The 15,329-nt window shown below is 34.8% G+C and overlaps 1 protein-coding gene across 3 annotated transcripts in view; it reads left to right on the top strand.

Annotated features, from left to right (window-relative positions):
• The window catches only part of KCNH8 (potassium voltage-gated channel subfamily H member 8), a 268,908-nt gene that overhangs the window by 241,838 nt on the left and 11,741 nt on the right, over positions 1–15,329 (top strand). For 2 of the 3 annotated variants that reach the window (XM_087945073.1, XM_087945075.1), the window contains 2 exons: positions 8,878–8,916; positions 12,649–13,004. In XM_087945073.1, the coding sequence (XP_087801199.1) occupies positions 8,878–8,916; positions 12,649–13,004 (395 nt within the window). The remainder of the gene's footprint in view (positions 1–8,877; positions 8,917–12,648; positions 13,005–15,329) is intronic. The other variant, XM_087945074.1, reaches the window with a different exon arrangement.

The following is a 15,329-nucleotide window of genomic DNA, read 5'->3' as shown; positions in this document are numbered from 1 at the left end:
AAGTGAAACCCAATGGCTAGAATGAGAGTCCCAGATAGTTTCCATGTTGAATTAAATTTGTGGCAAATGTATTGTTCAAATATAATACAATATTCTTTGAAAGGACAGAAAACACAGAACAAACCAATTTCAATGTCTCTGAGAAATTCGAAAATATGTATATGATACATAGAAACAATAAAGTCCTAGTGGCTAGCAGAATTTTCAGAAGCCAAGATACTAGCCATGTAGCATTTTTATTGTGCTACTTCCCTGCGGATTATTGACACAGTTGAAGACTAGAAACAGAAAAATTATTTTTAAGAAATGAACATGGGAAAATACATAGCTGCAGTACTTTCTGTATAGAACACGTTATTACTGCAAGTCATTCCCATATTTGTGTTGGTACTACAAGGATATATGTTTGTATCTATTAAAAAGCATCCTTTATTGCTACTCTGTCATTTCTAGGTTATTGAGAATGTAGCCACATGGGGCTTTAGAAATTTTGATTACATCTGGTTTGCATTTTTAAAATGGATTGCTGGTAGAGTAGCACATTGAAATTACAGATACTTTTCCACTTTTTTCCTGAATGACTTACATTCCAGTTAGATCAAGTTCAGCACTGGAAATTTTGTTCTGAGAACAGTTGATGCATGTTCAAAACGTAAGGTTGATATTGTAGTGTGTGCATATTTATGCAACTTCAAATTAGTTTTGATTCCTACAGACTGCCAGATTTCCTTGGCAAGATTTTAGGAAATAGCTTGCTGCTGTCCTGTTGGACTGAAAAAGAATGACTGGCCTAAAGTCATACAGCTTCTTTATGCCCAAGGCAAAACTAGACTTCACTGTAAACAGATTGTTTTATATCCTGATGCCTTTAAACACCACACTAAACTGGCTTTAATGATAAATTCTATATCAGCCCAAAGATGTTGCTTTGTGACATCCAGATCCCATTTTATTCACACTGATGGAATCCATTGTGAATTAGTGTGAAGTTGCACAAATATTTACTTTATTCTCAGGCAGAAAAAATACAAAATCTATATATTACTAAAATTCTTGATTCTATAATAATCCTTAACTGGGCGAACTGTGCATCATAGTGTAACAACTTTTGAACCAAGGTACCTCAAATAAGCTAATTTACATAATGCATTCAAAATTCAGGCAGTGAATGTTGAGAAGTTGTGGTTCTTTCAGAGCTGCCAGGCTGTTGCTGCTTTAGTTGTGCCAAGCTGCTGCTGCAGTCATGTGATTTTCATTTTCAATATTCCAAAACAGTTTCCCAGCCACTCTTGCAATCCCTGCTTCCTTCCCGACCAACTGCAGTCACTTACTGTCCTTCTCGAAAGAGAAGGGAAAGAAAGGGAGTGGGAAAGAAGGAAGGGAAGGGAAGGACAGAAGGAAGTGAAAGAAGGGAAGAATAGGAAAGAAAGAACCAAAGCACCCTTCCCAACCCACATAATTTATCTGTGTATTCCTCCAGCCTAAGCTGCCCTGTGCAGCTTCGGTATTTCTGAAACCTGCATAGTACTTTTTACATACTTTCAAAAAACAAAGGGACAAAATTGAATATATTATTCTTAATGAATGCTTTGGGGTTGTTCTGTCTACATTAAATCATTAAATATAAGGGGCCTTTCAACATTGCCCACTGAATTTTTCTGCCCATAACTGAGAATTTTTCTGAATCCCCCCAGATAAAGGACATTGGAATAGGCAAACCATGTTAGTCTAGGAAGACAAAATAAGTCTGATAGTAGTACTTCTCAACTAACAACTACTATTATGTGTTTAATTAAATCTGTTACTCTGAAAAGGTGTTTGCAGGCTCTTTCAATTCCAGATGAAGGAGATCTAATGCAGCATTTTCTCAAGGACAGGTCTCCCATTAATGATACTAGTAGTGCTCCTGAAAAAGCTCAGTGGAATAAGTTTCTTCATTATATTTCTTTAGGAGTGGGAAGCCAGAGGTGCTGATGATGATTGAAAAGATGACTGTACAATTAAAAAAGTACATTCACTGTACAAGAAAGCTATATTCCACCCATGAGAATTTCTCTGAAATGTTCTCCTTTGAAAGAAAAGGATTTCTAAAGCAAATTGCTTTTCATCAATCTGAACATGAACTGTTAGGGGGAAAATACAGGAGAATTTATTTTTAACAGATGTTATGCTGTTTATTTATTTTTCATTACAAGCTTCCAACCTCTGGATGAAAAAAAATCTAGGATGGCAAAATAAATGATTAAATTATGTTTAAGCCTTTGGCAAAATTTCAAATAAGTTCACTATCCCTGTGTATGAAATTTGCTAATTCTACTTGGAAACCTACTGTTTTGCTGACAATAACCTTGAATTAATTAGTTAGAAGACACCAAGTGAAATTAATAAGGTACTCCAAGAAATATAATTACTACACTTTCTCCTATTGCTACATTGTAATTCCTATATTAACAAACACCAAGCACCATAGCATTCTGAATGACTCACAGATTTCAAATGTCACTCCACAAGTATTAATGAAGTCCCAAAGGATAAAAAACCTTGGAAGAAGGCATTACTCCTTTGCCTTCAGTTCAGTTGGATGCTAGCAATATATGTTATTCTGTGGTGAAATAGAGGGCTTACTTGGATAAGTGGAAATCTACATCTGTGGATTTGATGCTTATTCAGAATAATCCATTTCTCACGATATTTGAAAAATGAAACTGCATGTCATGTACTGCTTCCTCCTACACTAACAAAATAAGACATTTGAAGTAGAAAAAATGGTGTTAGTGTAGGGTTGAACTTTATTGCAATTTATTTCATTTTTTCCCATTTTAATGTTGAAAATAATTGTTGGAAAAGGAAGAACAGATAAATCGTATGGAATGTTTCAGTTTAATTGATTATTGCTTTTCTCTAGACATTCTTTTGAGTTGTGTATTCTGTGTTGCTTGTGTTTTAATGTTGCATCTTGTCAGCCACCCAGATTGCTGCAATTTAATTAATAAATAAGCAAAATTCTCATGGGTGGAAAGGATTTTGGCCTTTACTTGAGTGATGAAATGACCAAGGGATTTAATGTCTTATCTTCTTTCCAGCAATCTGAGATTCCTCAACTTATCACCCCTCAGTTAACTCTTGAGGAAACACATCTAAAAGAAACTCCTCTCTGGAATGCTTTCCTGAAATGCTTTCAAACCAGAAAGGAGTGGTGGTGGTGAAGGAGGCTACAAAGCATTGAAGACATTGTCAAGGCGGGAGGGGGGAGGGATAACCACCACAGCTAACATTGAAAGAAATTCCATTGTCTGTGTGTGTAACCAAAATTGGAGAAAAATATGAGCTACGTTTGTATGACCAAGAGTTGGCTAAAAATTCTAGGAGATGTTACCTGAGTGCATCTGAAAGTTATCAAATGGGAGAAAAATGATACACATGATGTAAAATTATACAGTGTGTGATCCCATAACAGTAAGAAGTCTTGATAGGTAGAAGGATGATTTTACCTATACTGTATTATATGCTACATAGCCATTGATGAAAAAAATACAGTAAATTAGTAAATAGCTGATATCAAATTTCTGTTCACTAACTGCATAAATATATTTTCTTTGGGGCAGCACATGTTTAACATGCTTCCTTGGAAAAACTAAAAAAGCAACAGACAATCTTGTCTTTACCATGCTAAGGTTTAAAGAGGATAATTAATCATAGGCAATGGAAGATTCCATGGTTTATTTCTGGATATTGCAAGTTCTATCTGTGAATTTAAACTTATACTGTTACCTGTTTTAGCCATGGAGTATAAATGTACTTGGAGAACTGCAAAGAATTAGATTTTTTTTAAATTTTATAAAATTTAAAATTTATTTCATTGTCATCTTTATACAAATGACATTAACTTTAAATATTTAAATCATACAACCATCTCTTTTGCATTAATATCTCCAGTTTTAATATACCCCTTGACCACTTTCTCTAAAACTGTTGATTATGAACATGCTATGGAGTGGGGAAATAGAGTACATTTTTACTTGTGATAATTCTACCTCCAACAGCAATAAAAAGGGTTTATTAAATAATCAACAATTGACTGAGTTTCCTAAACAAGTAAACCACACTTTGCTTGCATTCACATATTACAGATGGATCACCACCATATAATACATTGAAGTGGGAATAGGATTAAGGATTGGATAGTTTGCAAGTCAACATGTTATGAGAAGTTATCAATTATCTAATACATTGTTTGAATTAGACTATTATACATAACAGTAATATAGCTAGCAATTGCTTTTGACAACCAGATTTAGGGTTAACTTGCTTCATGAACTTAAATACAAAGTTGGACATTTTTAAACACACTTTGTTTACAACTGACTCTACACTTCTTAGCACACAATGACTTCCAGCATACAGAAATAGATTCACACAATGACTTCCAGATACCCAAGAATAGATTCACTCTTTTCGCTTTCAAAGATATCAAGCTAAAACAGCTACCACCTGGATTTTGTCCATAACTTTTGCCTCCCATCCTGTCAGTTGCAAAGAAACAGGCTGTAGGCTGTAGCATAGAAAATGTATTCAAGCCTATACATAAGAATCTATAGTCAATTAAAATTCAACACTACAATTGGTGCCAGATAAGGATCAATGGAATTTAGGAGAGGCTGGAATTATGGTAAAGCAATGACTCTAAATTGATGATGTACTTAATTCTGCCAACCCAGCTATGCCTTCTTGTCTCGTACACATTCCCTCTTGTGGGTCTGGGAATGGGGGCAGGAAGACAGGCAGACATAGTATAAGGGAAATGACACTCTCCTTATTACTTGCACAATGACTCCAATCCTGATCAAGCAATCAGTCATTTGTTGTCTGTTAAAAGGTAAACCAGAAATGACAATTTTCCAAATACCACATGGTTGGTAGGGAGCTTAAAAGGTGATATACATGGAAGTGCCATCAGTTTCCTTGATATTTACTTCTGAGTCACTAAATAAATGATTTACTTTGATTTATGCCAGGTAGGCTCTGTCTTTGATGCAAAGTTGGCCTTTGGATTAGCACAGTATATGAATATTTTAAATTCTTGTGTTTAGAAAAATATATCTGTTCAGGAATCAAGCATTTAGTGTTTAATGTATCTGAGAATGTAAGAAATGTATTAAAATGTTTATCATAAGTAGTTAACATTGCCCAATGTATCTGAGAAAGGAAATGTATCTGAGAAAGACGGAGAGGCCACTTGGGCAATTTCTGTCCCTTTTAACTTAGATATTTGAACTGACCAGATTTTTAGGATGCTTTGAACTAATACATTAAAAAATGTTATTAAAAGGCACATACTAGATTAATATTGAATTTCTGCTGGTAATTGAAATAGTCACAAAATTTGGGTATATTAATTTTAGTTTTTCAACCAGTCTGAATTTTCTCTTTCATTCAGCTCATTTTCTAGGATTATTATTGAAGCATCTGATTATAAAGCTTAACTAGAGGGTGGAGGTATACATGCATGTGTGTGTGTGTGTTATTTGTATTTGTGAGAGGAAATCCACAAGCTTATAAAGCTGCTTATCTATGTTTTATAAGCATGGTACCCAAGAGGCTATAATGCACAGAAAAATGCCCAGGCCACACCCATCCATCTCTGCAAAGGAGAAAAATGTGCAATATGTCATGTGATGGCAACATGATGCCATGAGTTTGATACCCGTGGTATAGAAAATAACCTTTAAACAATATAAATGAAGTTTCTGTCATTTTTAATACTGAAGAGAGAGTTGAAGGACCATCATCTGAATAAATTCTAAACTGTCTCCATCTCACTGAGACTGTTTTGTCAAAGTGGTGATAGTGGTGTATTGTCTGCAACATTGAGCTCTAACTTGCATGAGGCTTGTTTATGTCTGTGCAGAATAACCACAATATTGAGTCTGGCTTGTCCCATTTTGCCCAAAGAATGCTGATATTTCCAAAAAAGCAAGAGAATGATCTTTCTGATATACAGCTTTTACAATGGTTTGATTGATTTATTGATTAAGTGCAATCCAGCTGTTGCTCACTGTTAGCAACTACATTGATAAGTTTTCTCTATGACAATCTGTCCCTAAATTAGTCTTTCAGGTTTTCAAATTAAGCACTTATTGCCACTATAACTGAATCCATCCAACTTGCTCCTGGCCATTTTCTTCTTCTCTTTAGGTCAGGGCGGTCAAACTCATACCCCGTGGGCTGGATAGGTCACACACTGGCATGCCCTTGCCCAGTTTAGCGAAGGGGGGAAAAGTCCCAATACTTCACATGACACTGCAGTGACGATGTGAGTTTGACACCCCTGTCTTAGGTCATTAGCAATTAGGTAACAATTATTATATATAAAACTTCCTTTTCCACAATTATTGCATATGTTTCAGCAGAAATACTGGCTGGATCAGAAACTGTGTTTTACTTTATCTAAGGATCAGCAAAATGATGACCTTGGGGGCCAACCTAGTCAAAATATCCCTGGTAAACATCTGCAGAATCCAAAATAATATTTAAAAATAAATATATTTGAGAAACCAGGAACATCAGAGAAAAACATGTTAGGAGAAGAGAGCTAATGAGACAAAAATATGGGGACATTGAAAAAGGCATTCTCAGTCTTGATAGTAGCACTGACTTATCCATGAGTTCATCCATTAACGAACAGTTATGTGAGGACATTGGAAGCACACCAATCTCCTTTTTTAGATAAACACCTGTGCAAAAACAAAAAATGCACAGGAAAAAAAAATGTTCTAAAACTAAAAAGGCAGGGTACAACAATTTGTCCAATTCTTTAATTGTCCAATTATGCTTTCATAATCTTTCACTTCACTATAAAATATAACCATCAACTGAAATACAAAAGAAACTGCATTCTGTTTCTATTTAAATTTACACAGGGTTTTTTCTTCACTAATACTAGGGGAGCAGCTGGAGTGAGGCATCAGCTTTGTGTTATCTTGCCCATTGGAGAGCATAACAAAGCAACAGAATAGAACAGAAGCTATAGAACAGATAGAACAAGCTGATGAAGTAAAAAATTAAAATTCAGAAGGTGCTCAATAGGGAAATTATCTTGAGAATATTATATTCAATTATTGACTTTAGTTACATTAACAATTCTATCTCACCAAAAAGGTCCTTCAGATTGTATATCTCTCAATAGAATGCAACTACAGGATTTACATATTTCATTTTAAAAAATCACTCTTTCCTACTTGAAAAAAAATTGGAGAGATGAGCATGTATGAGTCATTAAGCTTTTAAGTGAAACACTAATCCCTTGTCATACGCTCCTGTAATTCCATTACCACATAAGGGGGAAAATATCCTCAGATACAAAGCGAATGGCATTTGATCTACATACTATTAACAAGGTTCATAAACAAAAATGGTTGCAATTTTTTGAAAAAAATATTAAGCATATTAGCATGCCAGTTTAAGTGTAAAACTAATTGTAAGGCTGATTTTGGTTTGTGCATATTTGCAAATGGCATAGAAACATACAGAACACACAGCAAGAATTCAGTATATATTTTAGGTGATGCCTCACAAATCCTTCTTTAACATTTTATTTAAAATGTGACATGATTGTCTATTAAGTTCTACAATGCTTTTAATACAATTTAAAAAATTAAAAACACAGCAATTCCCAAAGTAATACAAGTCAAGGACAAAGTTAAGACATCTGCTTTCCAATAACTGAATCAATAACAATACAGTAGCAGTCAAAACTATAAATTATCTAATACAAAGCAGAAATCTGGAAGAAAGTCATGGAAAGTCAATGATTCTTGGAAATTTTCTTGAAGACTTTGCATTTTCAGTTTCAAGTACATTTTAGAGATGCATTGGGCAGAAGCCAGTACAAAAAAAGGTCCTTTTTCAAACTCAGGGAGTGAATTGTTCCTCAGAAGCTACTTAATGCATAATTTAAAATATAAAACATAAATTGATAATCAGCTAATGCAAGACTTACAACATACTGTAAGTGTTCATATCAATACACAGGTGCTACATTCTGTGCCAATTAGATTTTTCAAACCATAAAGACATCACTGCAAGAATACAGAAGAAATGTAACTAATGGAAGTATATGAATGAATAAATAGATTAGTGATCTTATCTTTTTCTAAACATATTTTCTGTGTTTCTTACCAATTTAAGATTGGCTTTGTTTGATATCCATCAGATCCATCTTTAAAAAGTGTGTAAGTCTATCAACATGAACAAAAATATGTCCTCAACTACACAGTTCACCTGATCAGTGCTGAAGAAATAAGATTAATTCATAGGATTAGACTCAAGACATTTATTTTGCTGCCTGAAATAAATAAATACCATGATGATATGTGTCTTCAGTCCATGAAAAGGCATAGATACGAAAAGAATTTAATTGTAGTTTGATAATTGCAGTTGTATTTCATTATACTTCTGTACTAGAGAATTGTTTAGTGGACACAGGGCAGGCACACACAATACTCATATATTTAGTGAATATAGAGATGTTCCGCTAAACATAGAACATCCCTTAAGAGATACCAGATAAAGTTCTATCACATTTCTTCACTATTTCACTTCACTAAGAAATTACTTCAAGATGAATGCAAGATCTCTCTATTCAACATAAATACAACCCTCTTAACAAAAAAGGAGCTTTGGTATAAATTGGAAGTCCATTATTTTTTAGTTTTTCACTTTCTACAAAAATATTTTGTTAATTAATGTCAGAAAGAAACTTGAAAGGCATCTGATGTGAGATTTCCCTTTTACATTATGCTCTAAAATTCATTCTGAAAACCACTCGTGTGTACAAATTCTGGTATTCGCCATTTCCTCTATCTGTTGTTCTTTCAGGTAATCACCAGATTATCAAACAAGTCTTCCATCTGTCAGGTATGGATGTCCATTTTCAATATGAGATTACCTATATAATTAACCCCAAACCCTTTTGAACAAAACAATAGATACTATTTTCAGAATCTACCAGGGACTGATTTTTTTAAAAAGGCCTTATCTTTAGTTGATGTAATTAAGCTGGCATGGATAAGCTTGTGTATTTGCATGTCCCATTGCTACCCTTCCCATTTGAAATTTAAACCCTGCATGTTTGCCTATTAATATATGTGGACATATTTTGATGTACAAAACCCTTTTAATTGAAAGTCTGTCTCATTCCATGGTGCTATGTGGTTATTTGCCCATTGGTTCTAATGTTTATCCTTTGCATTTTCTATATGACTGTCAAATCTGAAGTATTAGGTTTTCCAGGCTTCCTAAGCAGGGTATTCTTAATGTCATATTAAATCAAAATATCAAGTTCAGCATTTTGAATGCATTGAGAAAAAAAGAACTAATTAAAATTTACAATGCATGACAAACATTTTCAGTGGTATTATGTACATAGCTGAAAATAAACCAAATGTCTTTTACTCACGGGACTGATTGCATCAAAGTGGCCTAGACTGAAGACATTTTTTTAAATGACCTGGCTAATACTTACAAAAATAAATCAAAATAAGTAAATATTTCCTTCCATGCAGGAGTTTTTGTGTTATTTTCCAGATAAGACCTAGAAAACATTTTATTTTATTTTTTATATAGGCTGTATTTCAAACTATTTATATAGATTCAACCAAAAAGAAGTGTAATCTGGAATGATGCTTTTCATCCATTGATAAATTCTCATATTTCAGTACATATAACAAACAAAAATGAGTATCTTGACCTAAATCCTAAATAAAGCATAAGGATTAAATAGCGAGGGTTATCAGATCTGGGCTGCAAAATTCCAGACAAATCACCAGATGATAGCAAATGACTAGAATTTCCTATTTTTTCTATTGTCTTTTAATGGTTGCTGGTCTTACTATATTATAACCACCCAATGATTAAAAAAGAAAGACATATAAGTATCAAAAGGTTCCTATTATTGGATCAAATGATCAGTCCTCCTAGCCCAAAATTATCTGCAATGATTGGCACAATTTTCCATGATTTTAGTTAGGACTTTTTTCCAGCCTTAGTTGGAGATACCAGTTATTTAAACTGGGGCTTTCTTTTTACACAGCATAAGCTTTGTGATGCTGTGCATGCTTCTAAAATGATTCAGAAGTAGTGCTGCTTTGGATCCTAAACATGCAAAAGCTTTCTGCTGGTCATTAAACCACCCTGACTTTTTGAAGTTTCCATGTAACTCAGTGGAAAGAGGGGAAGAGAGAGATGATAATGCTTTAAGGAACCTAGTCATCAAAGCTAATACAGCTATTAAAACATCAGGACCATGATTTCTGCCTAAGGCAGGAAGCCGAAAAGAATTTATCTATTTTAATTAATTGCAGAAACGTCCCCCACTCACACCTGCATGAAGTCCAAAGCATTTAATCTACCAAAAACCATAGTGCATCACAACAAAACAGAGTATTGTGTGATGCAGGCTCCACCTTTTTGTATGTGCAGCAACATGGCACACTCCACCCACCATATTGCCAATTTTGACACTTCTATAGATGCCATCTACCTAACCTGAATCATTTTCAAAGCATACACTGTCTCTATGTTCTGTTCTGCACATGCTTTCTCTTCTTCTTCCTGATTACTATTACACCCATCCTTAGATTTGATCTGGATACCAAGCACCAAGTGATTTTTACATTAGCATGCTAATGTTCTTGAATATGTTAGCAATTTAAGATGAATCTTTATTCTTTATTTTCTTTATTTTTAGTCTTTATTTTTTTCTAGCTAAATAACTTTTGATCTAAGTAACCTGATCTCTATCCACTTACCCACTGACATGTTATTATGGAAATTAGAATTGTAATTGAACTAGAGTGTGTATGCAGAAATGGAAATATATAAATATAGGTTAAACATAATGCAGTCCATGGGCTAAATTTAAACTAGATTTTAAACTTTTAGCAAAAATCCAGTTTTAAAAAGTTTATTTATCCTGTTTTATTATTTTTATAAATAAACTCAAGAGTGTAGTTATATTCTTCCATAATAGAAATCCTATGAAGTGAGTAAATCTGAGACAGAGTGACCCCAAATTATCCAGTTGTTTTCAGGCCTAAGGTGGTGGTAGAATTTACAGTCTCCCAGCTTCTAGACCTGGTGTCTTAACCACTAGAATAAACTGGCTCTCTTAATGTCTCTTTTAGATCTTAAGAAAACTGAAGTTGAAAGCCAAATCTTTCTTTAAGGGTAATTGCAATAATCTTTGAATCTAATGTATTTTGTAAGTTTACTTGTTAGTACAAAGAAAGAGAGAAATCTTTGTTATTTCCATAAAAACATCCTCATACAAATATGCTATGTAAGGATTGAGCAGGCCATCACAAACTATTGTTATAGTATTTGGTTAACTATTACTAACTTAATGAGTGGATAATACATTGTGGATTGTATAAGAAATGGGTACAGAAAATGACAAGAGGTCATTGAAAGAACTAGAGTTATATGTAATTTTAAACCAAATTCCATTTGTAGCATTATTACTCTTAACATACAAATGTTACCACTTTGATTTCTGCATTTCACAATATCTCTGTTTTGAATCATTCTTCATGAATACTCACAAATTGTAATGAGACTTTTTGCTATTTACCACTACTATAATATTTTAGTAAGCTACCAACCTTTCTGCAGGGAATCTAAATATAGCCTGAAATACAACCAATTGTACTTTTTCTCAAAGAGGCCACTTACCTGCTATTAGTATTATGGAAGGTTCAGATTAATGCTCCCTTTGTTCAGGATATGAAGACCTGGAACACGGAACATGATTTAAGGGGCTGTTCCAATTATACAGCAGTTTCTCCCAGTGCACTCAGCTATATTAATTCTCTTTTTCTTTAACAATTATATAATGCTACCTCATTCTACTTCAAATGAAATGCAAGACTAATTAAAATGTTGATTATGTTCATGATCTTGGAGTTGTTTTAGAACACGTTTTCTTCTTCCTTTTATTAAACATTTCTTTGAGCAGATATAAAAATTGTTCTGGTTGCATGTGCCAGGATTTGTTATCACTGGCCATCTGAAGAGACCCATTCTCCAGGCTGATCCCACTGCCAATATTCCCCTGGTCTGCTATTTATTTTCTCCCATCTTGCTACTGCCACTTGTCTACCTGTCTCCCCAAAACAACTGAATAGAAGGGGCAGCTTGTCTTCTTCTTCTGCTCTCTTTTTGTGTTTATTTTGAATTTAGCTTAAAGAAAAAGAATAATAACATAGGAATAGATAAATAACCAACAGCCACAAAAGTTAATTTGCCCACACATTTAAATTGGAGTCAATGATGCTGTAAATATGGGATACAAAGCTTTAAACATTATTATTGAGGATATAAATCTATCAGAAGGCACTTCTTTAGTGTGAGCTAAAATTATAAAACATTTCCAATTAAATGCATTGATTGCATTCTTTTCAGACATATGTTTCATATGTACTTCATTCTTTTAAAAAAATTTCAAGAAACTGATAAATGCATAGAAATGAACCATGGCTGGGAGATTGGTTAGATTCAAGTGGTTATAGCTCAACAACTGATATATTCACATAACAGCTAGTTTCCTTTATTTTGAAAAAAAAAATTAATATAAATGATTCATTATTTTAGTCAGACTCCAAAGGAAATGGCAGCATAAATAAAAGACTTCCATCCATTGTGGAGGATGAGGAAGAAGAGGAAGTCATGGCAGAAGAGGAAGCAGCAACTCTTTCCCCAGTTCACACAAGAAGCACAGCCTCTCAACAAAAGAAATCGGGAAGCAATAAAAGTTATCTGGGGATAAACTTGAAACAGTTGGCCTCAGGTACTGTTCCCTTCCACTCACCCATCCGAGTTTGCAGTGCAACCTCATCTAGAACCAAGCATGAAACTGAACTCCATTACTATTCCAAACGGAAAGAGAAAAACTTGGAGCTGCATCTTTCATCACTAAACAGCATCCTCCCTCCTGACCTCAGCCCTCGGTAAGCATCAGGGAAGCCTTGCTGAAATTCATGCACCATTGTTTTTGCATTTCACTAAGACATTTTTCTATTTCTTGGTGTTGTTTCCATTTACATTGCTGTTTCCACAGGTCTAAAAGATGTGTTTTATTGGTATTTTATTTTGGCTGCAAAACTGTCATGGGGAGTATCATTATGTTCATTAAATGGGGCTGGAATACATAGAAGATTGGGCCCAAAATTTATTATCTGACTGCACCCACAAATTTGCCAATGATATATTTCATTAATAATAAGAATAACTGAAGTTCATTATTCAATTTTGTTGGGGTGTTAGAATACCATAAGCTTTGGCAGCAGTATGTCTTCAGCCATCACTTATTGAACCTTGCTTTTAAATACCGTGGGGTTTTTTATGTGTGTGTGTGTGTGTGTGTGTGTGTGTGTGTGTAGAGAAAGAGAGAGAGAAACAGGGAGATCCATTTAAAGAATGGATATTTTGATAGCTATGAGAAAATCTAGCAACTAAAATCCATATACAAATCAATAGAATATTGATTTACCTCATTTTATTTTTAGTATTTCTTTTAAAAAATCTATTGCAATCTGAAATGCAGCATCCCACAGATTTTTCTGAATGATTCTCATACAGAAAAAAAAAAATCCCATGATGTATACAAATTATATGACAGGTTTTTAATAAATTGCTATAATCAGGGCACAAACAGGATTAGTGGACGAGTATATTCACAAGGCTGATTTTATCATCCATAATAGCCTGTTACCTAGTTGCTGTTTAAATTTGCTCCTTGTGAAAGAGAAACAAACCAATAAAACAATGCTAATTGTAGTTTCCCTTTCTATCTGAATCAGAAAACCATGGCTAGGCATTTTGAAGTAAGTTGGAATGTAAAGCTGTTAGCTTCCACGGCTAGATTTGTTTATGAGATATACGCTACAGTTTTCATCACAGACTAAACAAATATATATTGTTAACTCTGCTTCTTGATTAATTTTCCCATACATAACAGCGCAAAGCAATTTCTTATGGCTGTCTCAAACTAATTAATATCACAGCTTTAGCCAATTCTTGATCATTTTCATGCAGCCCCATATGACCTCATTTGAAGATGCAGTTATGAGTCTTGCTGAGCATACTTTGGGGGACTCACTCCAACCTTTAACTCAGGATCTAACCACATGTAACATTTGCACTGCTCTCTGATTGGCTTCATGCCTAAAAGATGGCATGTTATTATCACTAACAGCGCAACTGATTAATTTCTGGCACAGCAAGAGCATAAGCAGAAATCACTGCAAACACCATGTTGTATGTAAAATATAAGTGCCTGGAAATAAGTGGTTTCCCATTAGTAATTCTTGCTTCATATCACCTCTTGTCGGGTTAAATTGTACAGAGAAGAATCCATTGCCCCTTTTGCCTAGTCTTTTAAAGTGAGTCAAGGATGGCCTTGCAATCCTTCTCACATCAGTTAGTCATTTTAAAAAGCTATCAAACTAAAAGCAGCACAGAGTTAAAAGCCTGGTTGGCTTGTTATATTTTTGGTCTAAGGTCAGATGATTGGAGCATCTGTCAGGTCACAATGGTGCAAAAACTCTGTCTTTAAGCACAATTGCAGGATGCTGTGAATACACTTGAAAGGCTGATTCATAAGGAAGAAAATCATGATACATGCAAGTGTCGAGTTCAAAAACATGATGTGATAACCTGAGCGGGTGGCTGTGATGTGACGTTCCGGATTTTGGTTTGGCTCCGAGTTTGAGGCCTGGATATGTTCATGGCATGTGTCTGTTTGCTCAGGATATCACATCACAGAACTCAGGATGTTGCAACACAGCCAACGACCCAGGAGATTACAGCACAAGACCCAGGATGTCACACCAATAGAACTCAGAAGGTCATCACACAGCCCATGACCCAGGTCATTACGACCCAGGAGATTACAGCACAAGACCCAGGATGTCAAAACAATAGAACTCAGAAGGTCATCACACAGCCCATTGCCCAGGTCGTTGCAACACAGGAGGCTGATAGACACACAGCCAATACCTCAGCCACACATGTTCTTAAGAAAAAGCCAGCCAATTTGCAAACATCAACTCCATCAACCAATCAAGAAATAACAACACAGCCAACCTCCCTACCAGTATATATTGGGAGACGGCAGCTCCAATCACGCTTTCTTCACACAAGTACGAAGCCGAAAGCACCAGCCTGAAGATAGCGAGTGGGACCTCATCAAAACATTGCCAAGATGCTCTCAATCTTACACGGGAAAAGACCTGAACACGCCAAGACCTGCATACCTGTACCATGAAAATCTA

Source organism: Notechis scutatus, chromosome Z, assembly GCF_049901735.1.
Source record: "Notechis scutatus isolate UNSWTSFEM ecotype Mainland chromosome Z, rNotScu1.2, whole genome shotgun sequence".
Lineage (NCBI taxonomy): Eukaryota > Metazoa > Chordata > Lepidosauria > Squamata > Elapidae > Notechis > Notechis scutatus.
Note: the sequence above shows the minus strand (reverse complement) of the source record. Positions and strands in the feature narration are given on the sequence as shown.